The 14864-nt window shown below is 45.5% G+C and overlaps 1 protein-coding gene across 1 annotated transcript; it reads right to left on the bottom strand.

Annotated features, from left to right (window-relative positions):
* Nucleotides 1-1650: 1650 nt before the first annotated feature.
* On the bottom strand, nucleotides 1651-14668 carry wls (Wnt ligand secretion mediator). Its single transcript, XM_062987610.1, has 12 exons — nucleotides 14499-14668; nucleotides 11617-11892; nucleotides 9339-9463; nucleotides 8892-9053; nucleotides 8659-8795; nucleotides 6384-6552; nucleotides 5811-5908; nucleotides 5508-5571; nucleotides 5066-5209; nucleotides 4295-4378; nucleotides 4015-4168; nucleotides 1651-2438 (listed from the first exon to the last, which is right to left on the bottom strand). The coding sequence occupies exons 1-12, from the start codon at nucleotides 14602-14604 to the stop codon at nucleotides 2329-2331; spliced, it is 1629 nt and encodes a 542-aa protein (XP_062843680.1). The 5' UTR covers nucleotides 14605-14668; the 3' UTR covers nucleotides 1651-2328.
* Nucleotides 14669-14864: the final 196 nt, after the last annotated feature.

Here is a 14864-nt window from a genome sequence, read left to right as displayed (position 1 = left end):
TGCCCGTTCAGTCTAGTTGCTGTAAATTTCCTTCATACGATCGATTTATTACACTGTTATGGCTGAAGCACATGAATATAAGAAAGAAAAGGGGTGTCTGAATACTTTAGTGTGTATCATAAATATATGTATATGTTTATTTAAAGACTTCTTTATATTTTTATAACTGATTATAGAAATAAATGTTCAGAAAATACATTTCTCGGCTGTTCCTGTCTCACTGACTGTTCCTGACAAGCTGGCTCGACTGTAGACAGAATCACTCATGTTCCAGCAACTTCTGATTCACACACACACACACACCAATTCTTAAATTTGGTTCTCGATTGTATTTAACCATCCTGACACATCTTGTTTCCAGCATAAGGTGACAACTGGGGTTTTTTCATGGTCTTGGAAAAGAGACCAGTGTTCCATCAGCCAAAACCCTGGTTATTTGGGCACAGAGAAGTTGTAAAATAAACTATAGCAAATCATATTCGGCGAAGAGGAATTAAGGAATTAATTATTTAAGCTGCTGTTTCTATGTTTTTGACCCAGAATATTCTGGAATATTTTTAGAAAATCCACAACAATCAAGTTCAGAAAGATTTCAGTAAATTCAATCATTAGTACTCGTGTCCAGATACTTTTGATCACATAGTTTATTTAATGACGGACTGCTGCCACTAAAAACACCTAAACCAGGTCTGCCGTGAATAAGAAACTGTTGGAACTTGAGTTTTCCAGATTTTGGTGTTTGTTTTCACTGTTCTAACAGCCACTCTCGCTTTCTTCATTCCAGTTTGCTGGGGTTTGATCACGACTGAACTGGAAATTCATGAAGGGTCACATTTTTCTGTATCAGACACTGAGATTAATCCGGTTTAACTTTAATGACACTCGCTCTAAAACATCCGGAATATTTTCCCATACACCGGGCCTGACCAAACTTGCACGATTTGCAGTTTTTTTTTTTTTAAACGTTTACACCTATCAGTCAAAACATTAGGACCACTACACAACAATGCAAACGTAAACGGTGCTTCATAAGAAGTGCAAATTTATCAGTCTGAGAATTTACATTTACAGCATTTAGCCAAGGAAATGGGACTTAAACTAACAACCTTTAGATTACTAGCCTTGTATCTTAATCAATGAGCTTACACTCGGTTTTAAAACAATGCATGGATGGAGGTTCCTCATGGTTCCTCATAGTTCCCATGTTGGATGCAGCAGATCTGATCAGCATAAAGACCTGAGTGTCTCTTGATAAGGACCAGATTGTTATGATCAGACAACTGGATGAAACTCGCTTACGGGCAGGTTGATGGGCTGCCAAGACTCTGACATGAGTTGATCTTAAACACGAAGCCTGTGGCGTCTGGGACCGACCAACAGAAGATCTACTGAGGATCAAACTGCTGGGGAGTTTCATCGTGGTTATGACACACGGCACATCGAACCCTCCTGTGTACGTTGCATAGTCGACCTAGGCCACCCAGAGTGCCCATGCCAGGGCTGCATGAAGGGGTTTGATCAGTACTTGACTGTAATTGTGTCTGTATGGAAATAAGTGCAAAAAATTGTTTTTATTTATTTAAATAAGTTTTAAAAAAAGCATGCAAAAAGGGAAAATTTTGATATTTGTAATAAACAACAGTACAGTCGTTCCGAAAAAGCATTTTTATTATACAAGTGATGCATCTACTGCAGTTTATAAAAATATATCTACATCGTAACATGCTACATATCAACTTAGCGACTTAAATGTTTCGTAAAAGGTGTGTGTGTGTGGAGTGTTTAGGAAAGTAAAAAAATGGCAAGGGCTTATATGAATACACTTGGTGCAAGGCGCTGACGTTCCACATCATTATGGATCTTCATTAGTGTGCAGGAACACAGGCGTGCTGGAACAGAATGAAATGGACCTTGCCCAAACTGTTGCCACCAAGCTGTATAAGCTACATAATTAATCTTTTAATTTAGGAAGGGTGTTCAGATACTTTTGGCTGCAGAGTGGATTCTGCACCATGTCTGCCAGCCTTGGAATATCGTACACCGTGGGCACGTGAAATTGGCACATGCCAACATGAAATGATCCAGGAACAATTCGAACCTTATAATGTGCTTCCCTCCAGTTTCCTCCACCATCCACAAGATGGCGCTCTAGTCCCGACTGTTGGCTAATGTAACCTCGATGGGGAATGTGGCGATGACGAGAACGTCCTCAGAACAGATATCCTGATATATTTGTGGTGGGTGAAGACACGGTTTACGCGGGTATGGTGCCAGTTTGGGTGAGCTGAGGGACTGAGGGATTACGGAAGGGGCTGAAGGAAGCTGGTACTACTCTTGAGACTCTTTCCCCACCATCCTGTAGACCTCGGTGGGTCCGTCAGCGTGGGTGATGGTGGTGGTGAGCTGAATGTCCTCGCCACTGTTCCCTCCCTGGTCTCCTGCAGGTGGAAAAATCAGGAACAAATTCATACATACAGCCAAAAGTATGTGGACACCTGACCATGAGCATGTTAAACACTGCTTTAGTGTTGCATTGGTTACATCTCAATAATGGACTAGGAATCCTTATACATGAGCTTTCGGTGCTGAAAAGAAGGTGACACCAGAGAGCCTGGAGCTGTCCTCACTCGACACTGGATTATGAAGTACCTCTAAGCCACATTTGGGATGAACTGGAGTGTCGACCGTGAGCCAGGCCTTACAAGCACCCAACCTGATTTGCTCTTTTGACTCTATGGGCATACATTCCCACAGACACATGCTTTACAGAACTGTGATAGTATATATTGTGTAAGCTATTGAAGATTAATGGCCTTGCTCAGGAGCCCAACAGTGACAACCTGGCAGTGGTGGGGCTTGAACCGGCAACCTTTCGAAAAAAGACAAAATTTAAGATGAAAAAGTCGGTCAGCCACTTTACTGAGCCAAGTGTGAGCCAAAGTACAGAAGTGGACAGAACTTTTAAGGTTGTCGTCAGGAGATGGATGGTTCTCATTATGCCACCGCTGGAAGGAAGCCTGCTCTCCATTAAAGGCCACTGCTCAAGCCAAAGAGGCCCCGGTTATTCCCCCTCACGTTAAAAAATACTCCCACACGCTCCGGCATTTTCCTGATACCCATCGATTTTCCCTGTAAACTGGACAGAAAGGAATCAGACCACAGGAAGGTTTTAATTATCTAATAAAGAGACTGAAACCTACACTAGCAATCAAAAATATTCAATAATAAATAGATTTATAAGTCTGAACGTTTCTGCAGAGCTCGTCTTTTATCATGAATTATGCAGCAAATAAAGAAAAATAAATGATGTATTTTAGGAAAGCAGGATAACACTGCAAGTCCGTAGGACCTAAAGTTGGGTTACAACATAATAAAACCATCAAGCTCCTCCTCAAAACTAAGGAGCTGTTTTTATTTATTTTTTAGATGTTTATTTATTTAATTGTTTTACACCATGCTTTACACCATGGTTATGAATAGATCATTCTCATGTCAGTCTATCTTTGCCAAGTGCTGCTCTTATTTGTTGTTCCTTAAATGCGCTCTTTTATACCAATTTCTTCAACAAATTAAGGATTGTTTTCATTATCGGGGGATAATAGAGATCGGTGCACGACTCTCTGTGTGTGATACGGATCTCTACATGAACCGGCTTGGTGCAAGTGAAAAGAAGCGGTTGGAGGGAGAGTTGGTCCTTAGAGAGAAAGGAAAATGCACCCAGGTAATTGGATATGACTAAATTGGGAGGGAAAATGGGGAAAAAAAAGATCATATAGTTGCTCCAAATGTATTTTTACTGCTGCTATGCATCCGTCTACGCATCGCATCACATCCCATCCCAAAATCCATCTAGCAGTCCTCTATGGTGCTTCACCACCATAACTGACCTCGTTTGATCCTTTTTGTCTGGTTGGGTGAGAAACCTCAGGACCAGAGCGTTCCTACTTTAAACAGCTGTCGAAGAATGAACTGTGCACCAAGTACAATAACAAATAAATAAAAGCAGGTTCTCACCGCCGGACTGCTCGTCTCCGTAACGCTTGTGCGACGGCGCATACAGGAACATGAGCGCGAACACGTACAGGTTCCACATGCCGTAGACCCCGGTGAAGAACGCACTGTTCACCTGTACTGTGTAATCTCCCCAGTGCCAGTGACCTTCGTTCACCTGCGCGCACACACACACACACACACACACGGCAGTATCGCCAAACCTTAATTAACATCCCAGCTCAGCTTTAACAACGTAAAGAAGAACGTTCTGGTGGTAACAACACTGCCTCTGTGTGCACACCTGGCTGATGATGAAGAAGATAACCGTCATGGCCGCGCACGCCAGAGTGACCAGCATCAGGAACTTGAAGCGGAAGATCAGACCCTGGAAGACGGAGAGACAGATCAGACAAGCGTGCAAAAAAAAAAACAACACTCTCTGTTTCATTCTGATCAGGGTCACTGATCGCTGGTCGCTGGTCCAGCGCCACTCAGAACCTGGGAACACATGCTCACCTGTTTACCCACTCACTCACACCTAAGTTTCGCATCTTTTGGGACGGTGAAAGGAAAGTGAAAAGAAACCAGACGAGGAACACGGTGTCACTCGGTATCCCTCCCCTATAGACACGCAGCCAATCGCATGTCTGTGTAGGCGCCCGGCCGGCTGATAGCGAAGCTATTCGAACTCGAAAGCTCAGTTTGCTAGTGTGTCTCACCGCTGCGCCCTTATTTGTTTACATTTCAAGTTGGTGGGGTGGGGTTGGGTTCAAGGGTGTTGCCTTAAATAAGTATTTAAATCCGACAAAGGTTAAAAGAACTGGCTTCCCCCTTTTTTCTCCTAATTTAGTCATTTCCAATTCCTCAATGCAATTCCGTTGCTGCTGGTCGAGAAGAGCCCTAGGGTAGCATGCACCTCTGGCACGGAGGACAGCGAAATCCTTGTGCTACACCTCAACCAGACAGCAGGGGTCGCTGTAATAGCAGCATGGTGGTACTCCCCCACCCCGCCCCCCCAGACACAACACGCTGGACGTGACCATTAGAACCGCACTGTGTTAAATGTGTTCACCTCGTAGTGCAGGCGGCGAGCTTTGGTCATGGCGGGTAGAGACGACCTCTTCCCGCTGATGTTTCTGAAAACCTGGTAGACCATGAAGCACAGGAACAGGAAGTAGAGACACGCACATATTCCCGCCACGATGATGAACGCCATCTGTAACCAGCTCGGTCAAGGAAACATCACTCCATCACCAGTACATCATCACACTCAATCACCAGTCCTTAATCACTCCATCATCATCATCACGCCATCATTACTTCATCACCAGTCCTTTATCGCTTCATCACACCATCAATCCGGAATTTCAGCATCGATCTACCACAGGGAACAACCCCCCGTCCTTGTTCCCCCAATCCAGTTGTGAACAATTGGGGCTCTTCTCTTTCTCATCATTAACCCCACCACCACCCCCGATATAATATTATCAACCTTCAGCATGGTGTAAGGATACAGCCAGTTCTGTTCCAACGTCCGAAGCCCAGATGCTGTAGAAGGGATTGGTCAGCTGCACTCCTCTACAAAACATTTAAAAACGAAGTTTAAACCAATGTAGTTAAACAACCACTAACTGTTGTACTAACTCCTAATACACTATGGCCAAAAGTATCTGGTTTGATTGCTGTGGCTGAAACACATGAATTCAGTCATTAGAAGGGGCGTTCCAATACTTTCGTCCATGTAGTATACATAGCATCTGAACTGCGTCCGAGCCCTACAGTTTTATCTTGTGTTTATCAGCGTCGAGTTTTCTCACCTCTCACACATATCGAAGATGAAGAGGCAGAAGGAACCGAAAACGATGGGTCCCACCTGCTTCCAGTACATGGAGAAACGGTTCCTCTCCGTCTGATCCTGCAGCACAAATATCACAAATACAACGTTTAATCTGTTCGTCTGTTCGGATTTTAACGGCATGTTATGGCATGATCAGTATTATGTTTAAGTCTGTTTATTGTATCTTGGGTCCAATTTATATTTTACACATCATTAAATAACCTAATAAAATAAAAATGCTCACAGCATTTTGGTCGGCAGGTCAGGTGTGTAAAGTAAAATATTAGAATAAAGCAAATCAACCAAAATATTGTTGATGAGGGCAGTGTGCCCCCCCCCCCCCCCCCCCCCCCTCTCTCCCATTTGTGAGGTATGTCTGCTGATGGCAGAGCTGAGATTCGAACTCAAGAGCTTCTCGGTCAAGGTGTCTGCATGGGTGGCTTATCACGGATGGCAGCGCTTCTAGCAGGTGAACAGAAGCGATCGTGACAGCACAATGCCATCAATAAGGGGGTGGGCGTGGCAACAGCGATAAGACAGAGATGACTCTCACCATGAGATGTTCTCCACAGAAGATGATCCAGAAGGAGAGCAGCATGGCGTAGAAGATTCCCTGACGAATATCTCCGAACAGCAGCATCCACGTCCAGTCGAATCCGATGGAAAACCACTCCACCGGGATGTTGATGAAGGTCATGGAGATTCCCAGAGCAAAAATAATCCTGCACACAACATGAACACGGTCCAGTTTCATCATGAAAAAGCATTTATTTACCCTTTTAAATATGATTTGTTTATTATTATTACTAATCTATGAATTATTATTATTATTGAACAAATCACACAGAGATCACTCTTTTTTAATACCATATTAAGCTTACGGAGAGGTGTCCAAATACTTTTTGCCATCAACAGTAAGAGTGTTTATTCAGAGTCAAACACTAAAGATTGATGATTAAAGATTCTGAAACCCGTCTGAACTCGAACCACAGCAGTGTGTGAGATCAGACTCGGTGTGGAGTGTCTTTGTTCACAGGTCCACACAGGCGGGTACATGTCGGTACAAGGTGAAGGACGGGGCGGAGGGGGGGTTGGTAGGGGGGCGACATTTAGCCTGAAAACATCAAGCACATTCCTGCCGGCTAAACAATCCCAGCATGCTCGGCTACGCGAACACAGGGGGACCGCGCGCTCATGGTATGCTGAGAATGTAAACGACAGTGGGCATGAGTGTGAGTTTTGTACACACACACACACACACACACACACACACACACACACATATATATACAGAGTGATTAATGAAAGCCACAGTCAACTACTCTGTCTGAAGTTTGTGACCTCAGGTAACCCCCCCCTTCCCCCCCCAATTTCCCAAAAACCATGCCAAAATCCCCTTGGGGGTTTCATACCCCCAGGTTAAGAGCCCCTTGATTAGGGTATTAAAGTGTAATGGAAGTGTAATTGAGCTGGTGGTGCTGGGAATAGGTTGATAGGAGCGGGTGATGGTGTGTTAGTGGCACTGGGAGCTAATGGTATTGCTGTAGGATGGTGGTGGCACTGAGAGCTGGTGGCAACAGGAGCTGATGGTATTGCTGGGAGATGGTGGTGCTGGGAATAGGTTGATGATGGGAGCTGGTGCTGGTGGTGTGTTGGTGGCACTGGGAGATAGTGGTGGCGCTATAGTTAAACGGTGGTGCTGGGAGCTGGGGGCAATAGGAGCTAGGGGTATTGCTGGGACCTGGTAACAATGGGAGCTAGTGGCACTAGCAGATGGTGGCACTGGGATATGGTGGCAATGTAAGATGGTGACAATGGGAGCTTGTGGCACTGGCACATAGATATGGTGGAGATAGGATATGGTGATGGTGCTGCGCTGGTGGCACTTGGAGATGGTGGTGGAGCTGTGAGTAGATGGTGGTGCTGGGAGCTGGTGGTACTGCTGGGAGATGTTGGTGGTGCTGGCGATGGTGATGATGGGAAATGGTGGCAATAGGAGCTGGTGGCAGTGGGAACTGCTGGTATTGCAGGGAGATGGTGATGAAAAGCACCATCATTTTACTAAACAAGTGGTACAGTGGCTTCATGCACACGTGATCTAAAAGCGTCCACTTTATTCCTGAGCACACAAAGTTGGCTCAGCCGGAGCGAGGCTTAGTGTTGGCACAGTTCCCACAATAATCGAATCAGCAGGGGGTGGATGTCACGCATTCTCAAGCTTCTCCTGAAGGCGCAAAAAGGATCAACACCCCCCGCCGACCAGCACGCCAATGCACCGCTCGAGCTCTTACCACATGAAAAAATCATGGCCCCGCCCGCGTCAGGACGACTGTCTGAGAGCTTCCTGTCTCCCGGGAGCGCTGGAGGCGTGCTGGAGCAGAGCACAGACCCGTTACGCCATCCGAATGAAGGTCAAAAATATGTGGACACCTTTGTGGTTTGGCTGTATACTTTCTTACTGGTGATTATGACTGACTGTCCTATAGCTGGTGATATTTTCTGCTCATATAAATAGGTTTAGTTTGACTGTGCCCGGCTTTTTTTAAGTCAAGCTTGGAAAGAAAACCAAACCTTCACCTCATGCTGAGAGGAAATTCACCCGGATGGTCAGATGCCACCCAAAAACCACCAAAAAACAAAGCTGCAATGAATTAAAACCTGCAAACACATACACTATATAGCCAAAAGTATTCGGACACCTGACCACGAGCATGTTGGACGTCCCATTTCCAAAACACATAACTTTGGAATAGTGTCTGTGTATGGGAATTTGTGCCTGTTCATCATGAAAGCATCCACACCAGTAACATATTAAGAGACGCTCTTACTTCTCCAGCAGGACGGGCGGTCTGGTCATCATGGTGATCCGTCTCCAGTACCAGATCATGATGATGAGGACGCTGGGGGTGAGGAAGGTCTTCATGGCAAACCAGACCTTGGTGAAGCCGCCGTTCTGATGAATCCCCTGAAAAAATGAAGACAGAGAACGCTCAGCTCTGTGCGCGGTTCAGGTTTCACTCCTCAAACATCAGACGTAAGAAGATACGGACGGTTTCCTCACCACCAGCCGGATGTCTTTGATCTCGCCGATGCCCACGTTCACCTTCTTGCGTTCGTGAACGGGCAGCCGGATGTTCACCAGGTAATACTTGTGGGACACCGAGCCAACTTCCATGAAGGGCAGGAGGTCGCATTCGTAGTAGCGACCCTCGTTCTCTATAGTCTGAGTAACAGAAGAACAGAAAAAATGGTATTAAATACACTGTATGACAAAGTATTTGGACACCTGACAGTGAGCTTGATGGACATTGCATTTTAAAAACAAACTGTATTAAAATAGAGCAACGTCTATGTGATATCTTCAGCTAGAACAGCAGCCGCTCTTTTGAGAAGGCTTCTCACAAGATTATGAAGTATGTCTGTGGGTATTTGTGCATTTCTAAAAGCAACGTGTGCAAAATAAAGTAAAATAGGATGTAAAAGCAGTGGGCGGCAGCGTGGCGCTCACCTTGGTGGTGGTGAAGTTGCAGCTGAGTTTACGTTGCTCCACAGAGTGCGCCATTTCCGTCCATTCGCTCACGGTGTCGTCTCTGTACGCCAGGCTCACGTCTATAGTGGCCAACGCGCCGTCGTCTGTACACACACACACACACACACACACACACACACAGTATTCTGATCAATAACATTTAGCGCTGCAGTTGGAGTGTGTCTGTGGGAATTACCGCCCATTTAGTCAAAATACGACAGCATTTGTATGGCTGGGCCCTGATGTTGGTCAAGAAAGCTTCAGTTGACGTTCCAGTTCATTCCAAAGCTGCTCGGTGAGGGCTGAGCCGGAACAGGACAGGGTCTTCCCTAAAGTACTGCTCCAAATTTGGAAGCATGTACAATTTCCTTTTACACCTGTTACACAAACAACTATTAGAAGAGGCGTCCCAATACTTTTGTCCATACAGTCGCCAAACCGAATCACTGACTTTAAATGAATCTGAACCGAACCCGGCGCGATGGAGCTCCCGAGAGGCAGAGAGGGCAGAAACACAGGGGGACATTATTAGCCGTGTCCTCTTCCAAACCCTGCTGCCAATGCCCCCCCCCCCCCCCCCCCCCCCCCACCACACACACACACACACACACACACACACACACACACACACACACACACACACACACACACACACACACCACAAAGAGCTCGGCTTAGCTCGCAAACATTCCTCCCCATCACGCCAACCATCACCCGGGCTACTAAACCCTCTCAGCAGCTGTGTTATTGCTGGAGCCGTGCCAGGCAGGGGGGCATTTCGGGCATTCAGGGCAGGACGGGGCTTTATTACACTTCTGAGGGGAGCGCAAAGAGGGAAGGGCTCGGATCTGAATCGTGTGATCATGTGACCGGAATGTTGTGTTCATTCCAAACCTTTACACTCTATAACACCAAAAAAGTATTTGTCCCCCTGATGATCATTTTAAATCACAGAAACACAAACTACACTTTATTATTATTTACTTAATTTCTTTTTTTCTGAATATTCCCCCTCTTTATCTCCCAATTTAGTCATTTCCATTTCCCCATTGTGAACCCGCTCATGCTTCCACGCCCCCCGATCTGATCAAGGAGAGCTGTTTCACCACACGCCCCCTCCGGCACGGGTCCGATCCGCGACCGCTTCTTATCATCACCTGTCAGTGATTGGTTCCCACAAGGAGCCGTATCACGTACCGAGAGCCACGCTAAGCAACACCATGTGACCCCCTCCCCAGCTATTTCGAACTCGCACAGGCACCCAGACCAGTCATGTGCATATAAGTGGCTCTGGGATATCAATCTAAAGGTTGAGGGTGCAAATCCTCACTGTTGGGCCCTTGAGCAAAGCTCTTAATGCTATCGACTCCAAGGGTGGCATTGAATTGGCTGACCCTATGCTCTGACCCCATGCTGGGAAGTGCATTTCTATCAACTGCTTTATCTTGGTCAGGGGCGTGGCGAGTCCAGTTACACTGGGAAACACTGGGCGCAAGGCAGGAACACCCTGGACAGGGTGGCAATCCGACACAGGACTTCAGCCACCCCTCCGTCCCCAAACATAGCCAATTATGTCTGTGTAGATCTCAGCAGTGGTGGGCTCACGTATGCCAACCAGATGGAACCCACGACCAAATGAAACTCAGAGCTGAGTGACCGTGAGCTGAAGTGTTTATTCCCATCAACCACAGAGCAGCATGAAAATCAGGCCGACCCACTTCTAACTTACAGACGCTGAATCACAGAGGAACAGATCTGGCAACGCATCAAACGATTTCGGCTCTACTCACCGACACCACTGTAAACATCCACATCTGGAGAGGAGGAGCTTCCAAGAACACGATGATGAAGAAATGGAGCAAGAAAAAAAACTCCCATACAGACTCGAAAACGTACAAAACTTACGAAAAACAATGGCCAAAAGTATGTGGACACCTGATTGTGAGCTTGTTGGGCATCTCATTGCAAAAATAGGCATTAAAATGGAGGAATTTGGAGTCCCACAGGCAATGTATCCCATTTGTGGATTAAACAGGCGTTCCTTGTGTCTGTGGGAATTTAGCTTAGCCAGTTACTCAAATAAGCATTTATGAAGTTAAACCAGGTATTAATATCCAGGTTTCTCCACAGCCTGTGGTCAAAATCGCTTCCAACGAAGCTTACGTTCAATTTATGCTTCTTTTTTTTTTATCTGTAAGCTTAGGGATGAACCGGAACATTGACCTGTGAGCCAGACCCTCATTGAGAACATACTCACCGATCTGGTTGTAGACCTTGAAGGCGATGTCGAACTGCAGGATGACCAGCATGAACTGGAACCAGGGGCTCATCTCTTTGTTGGGCAGAGGGATGTGCACAGCGAACACGATGTTGTTGGCTTCGATTCTCTTAGCCATGGCCTCGTCGAAGTCTCGGATCTTGTCGCACTGGTTGGGGCCCCACGGCATGAACCACTTCCTGCTCTGATGGTGCCCCTTCTGGTTGTCCACGCATTTGGTGGCCAGGTAGTGAACGGCTGTGGTGGGACTGGGAGCTGGAGACGGGACGATACCATCAGAAACATTTAACAACAGTTCAGAGCTATGAGGATAATATAGTAAAGAAGGCACATCCTGTAGCCACAATTTTCCTCCTGATTTAGTCATATCCAATTACCCGACCGCATTTCGCTTCCTATACTGCTGCGGACCTCCAATTGTGACCGAAGAGAGCAGCGTGCAGCACCCGACCACTGCTTTTCACCTGCATAAGGTGGGTCCATATAGAGATGTGCATTGCGCACTAATCTCCATTATCCCCCGTTTTATTGTGCAGGCACCATCAACCAGCCAGCAGAATCCCTCCAGTCTCCCTCCCTCAGACCAGCCAATCACTGACCCGGCCGGTCGCTAGCAGCTCTGAGATTCGAACATTTAAAACATATAATTTAGATCATAAACAACAGAACAAGTACACATATCTCAAGCAGGTGCCATTTTTTGCAAGTAGGGATTCAAAGTGTGTGGATCTGGGTGAACCGGAACAATGACTGTGAGTCAGGCCCTCAATAAGAGTTCCTGAATCCAGCGGATAGCGTTTTCAGAAAAGTGGAGGCTGACGCTTATATTTAGCTTGAACCGTTTTCGTATGAAATAAACTTGTTTAACTGAAACTTGGAGAAGTGTTTTAGGATGTTATGTGGTTTCATGGTGTTTTTATGATGACTGGTATAAACACAATAATAAATCTTCATTTTTAATGTTAAACACAAGTAGGCAGTAATTAGCATCCTAAAGCAGAGCACAGACATTCAGACCTGGGTGTGAAGGAGTAGTTGATGGTCTGGTTCACAATTACACTAAACCCTATTAAACAGCAGGAAGTGAACCATAACAGGACATGACAAAGCCCAGAAAGAACCTTCCAGAACATTCAACAAGTCCCGAAGAGGAACACAGACATTAACACTCACTGAAAGATGCTAATGAGGTGCTTGTTTGGAGTTGATGTGTGTGTATAAACTTCAACATGGTATTTTTCTTCACATGGTAGACCTCTCCTACCCTGCTTCAGCAAGCTACATTAGGAGCACTGAACTTCTTCAAGTTGGTACATTCACTTCCCGGAACGAACCCTCTTCAGACGTTCACCCTGAATGGACGGAGATAATAGACGGCTCCGGGCCGAGTGACCCCATGCCGTGTTGAAGTTGTGAGATAACAGAGGAAGCGACGGGCCTTTCTAGCCAATTAGCCCTGCCGCCACCGGCCGCCGAACAAACACAAAGGGAATCCGGCCTTCGTTAAATCAATCTGAGCCCAGCGAGCTAACCACTCTGTACCAGCCACCCGGCAGCCACCCGGCCCGGCCGAGCCACCCTTAATGCATTCCAGAGATGCCACATCTCTCGGCAAGAGAAAAGTGATTTTATAAAATGTGTTAGCACTCTCAGATCTTGGCTAGAAAGCCTAAACACTACGAGTTAACAAGGGGGATGAACTGGGATCATTCCTGACCTTCCTGGGGAACAATCTGAACCAGGGACGTGACAAAATCTAAAGGCAGACCAGACGTAAACCGCCCGAAGGGCCGAAGGAAAGAAGAAAAGATCAAGGGAGGAGACGCTGGTTTGCTTTTATCTTCTTAGAAAAAAGAGCAGACTGAAGTTCAGGTCTTTGTTTAACCAGTGAAAATCTGAAGACTCTGAATGAGGGGTTCCAATCATATTAATAAACCAGGCAGAATTTCTTCACGTACAGTTTAAAGTTGTTGTACATTTTACACCAAGGATTGTTGGTGTTTGGTGTCTGCCAGGACCAGCTTTAGGGCATAAAATGAGGAGATAAAACTCTTTTACAAAATAAAAGAGATCCACCCACATTAAACCTCCATATATCAAAATCCTGATGTATAATAATAACACTGACATTACCTGCATAATATCTCATTGTTTTTAAATGCTTTAAATTCTAACTATGAAGGGAACCATCAGGAAAGAAAAATCAATGCTGGGAACATCATGGACACCAGATTTATTTAGTTAAGTTTTAAAGATCAGCTCAGATTTAATCAAGCTTTTAAAAAATGCAATGGATAATTACAGTACAGTAATAATTAATGCTGTTTTTATTTTTTTCTGTCTGTGCACATGAAACCAGCAATACATTTAAAGAATATGATCTTATCTAAAAAGTGCAAACATTTTAGTACTTCTGAGCCAAAACCAGGACTTTAATAAGAGTTTTTGCTCTGTTTGCAGAAGGATCCGATCATTTAGGTTTGCAGATTAAACTCACTTCCTTGTGACTGTGATTCATTATGTATATAAAATCAGGAATGCAATGAAATATTCAGTGCAAGAAATAATAAAACATGAATGCTTTTAGATCTGCATAATTCTGCTTTTAATCTTTCATGCACATGGATGGACTGGAAGCTTGGAAGGAAAATGATCAGCAGCAAAGGAAAGAAAAGGAAGAAATCAAAGCTTCCAATGCTGGAAAAATCACCAGGAATGGAAAACACGAGCAGAAAAGAACTTAAACCATCCAAAAGACTCCAGATCGGTTCGGTTCTGTTGTGATATCGCGGTATTATAGGAAATAAGTGAATATTTTCGGATGAAACAGGCCGACGGTGTTTAGTTCAGAAGAAACTTACCGATCAGTCCTCCCACCATGAAAGCAAAAGCCTGGAACAGGAGCAGAATGACTCCCACTATCACCAACTTTTTAGTGCTCATGTTCTCAATAATCGCCCCCGCCATCGTGCTCCAGCTTCCCAAAACTCTCCCCCGACAAAAGAAGCAAAAAGTTGCGGCAGATAAAAGGAAACCAAACGCATCCAGGTACGAACAGATCCGCACTCGGACTGAGAAAGCCTGCCGGGTTGCCAGATTGAAGCGAACGTTTCGTGTTCAGGTCGGTCACGGTTGCCAAGTCTTTACATCGAGTTGAGTGTTTGCGCATGCTCAGAAGAGTGTTTCGAACGCCTCAGACAAGGGGTGGCAAAAGCTAACGAACTGTT

This window comes from Trichomycterus rosablanca, chromosome 25 (genome assembly GCF_030014385.1).
Source record: "Trichomycterus rosablanca isolate fTriRos1 chromosome 25, fTriRos1.hap1, whole genome shotgun sequence".
NCBI classification, from domain to species: domain Eukaryota; kingdom Metazoa; phylum Chordata; class Actinopteri; order Siluriformes; family Trichomycteridae; genus Trichomycterus; species Trichomycterus rosablanca.
Note: the sequence above shows the minus strand (reverse complement) of the source record. Positions and strands in the feature narration are given on the sequence as shown.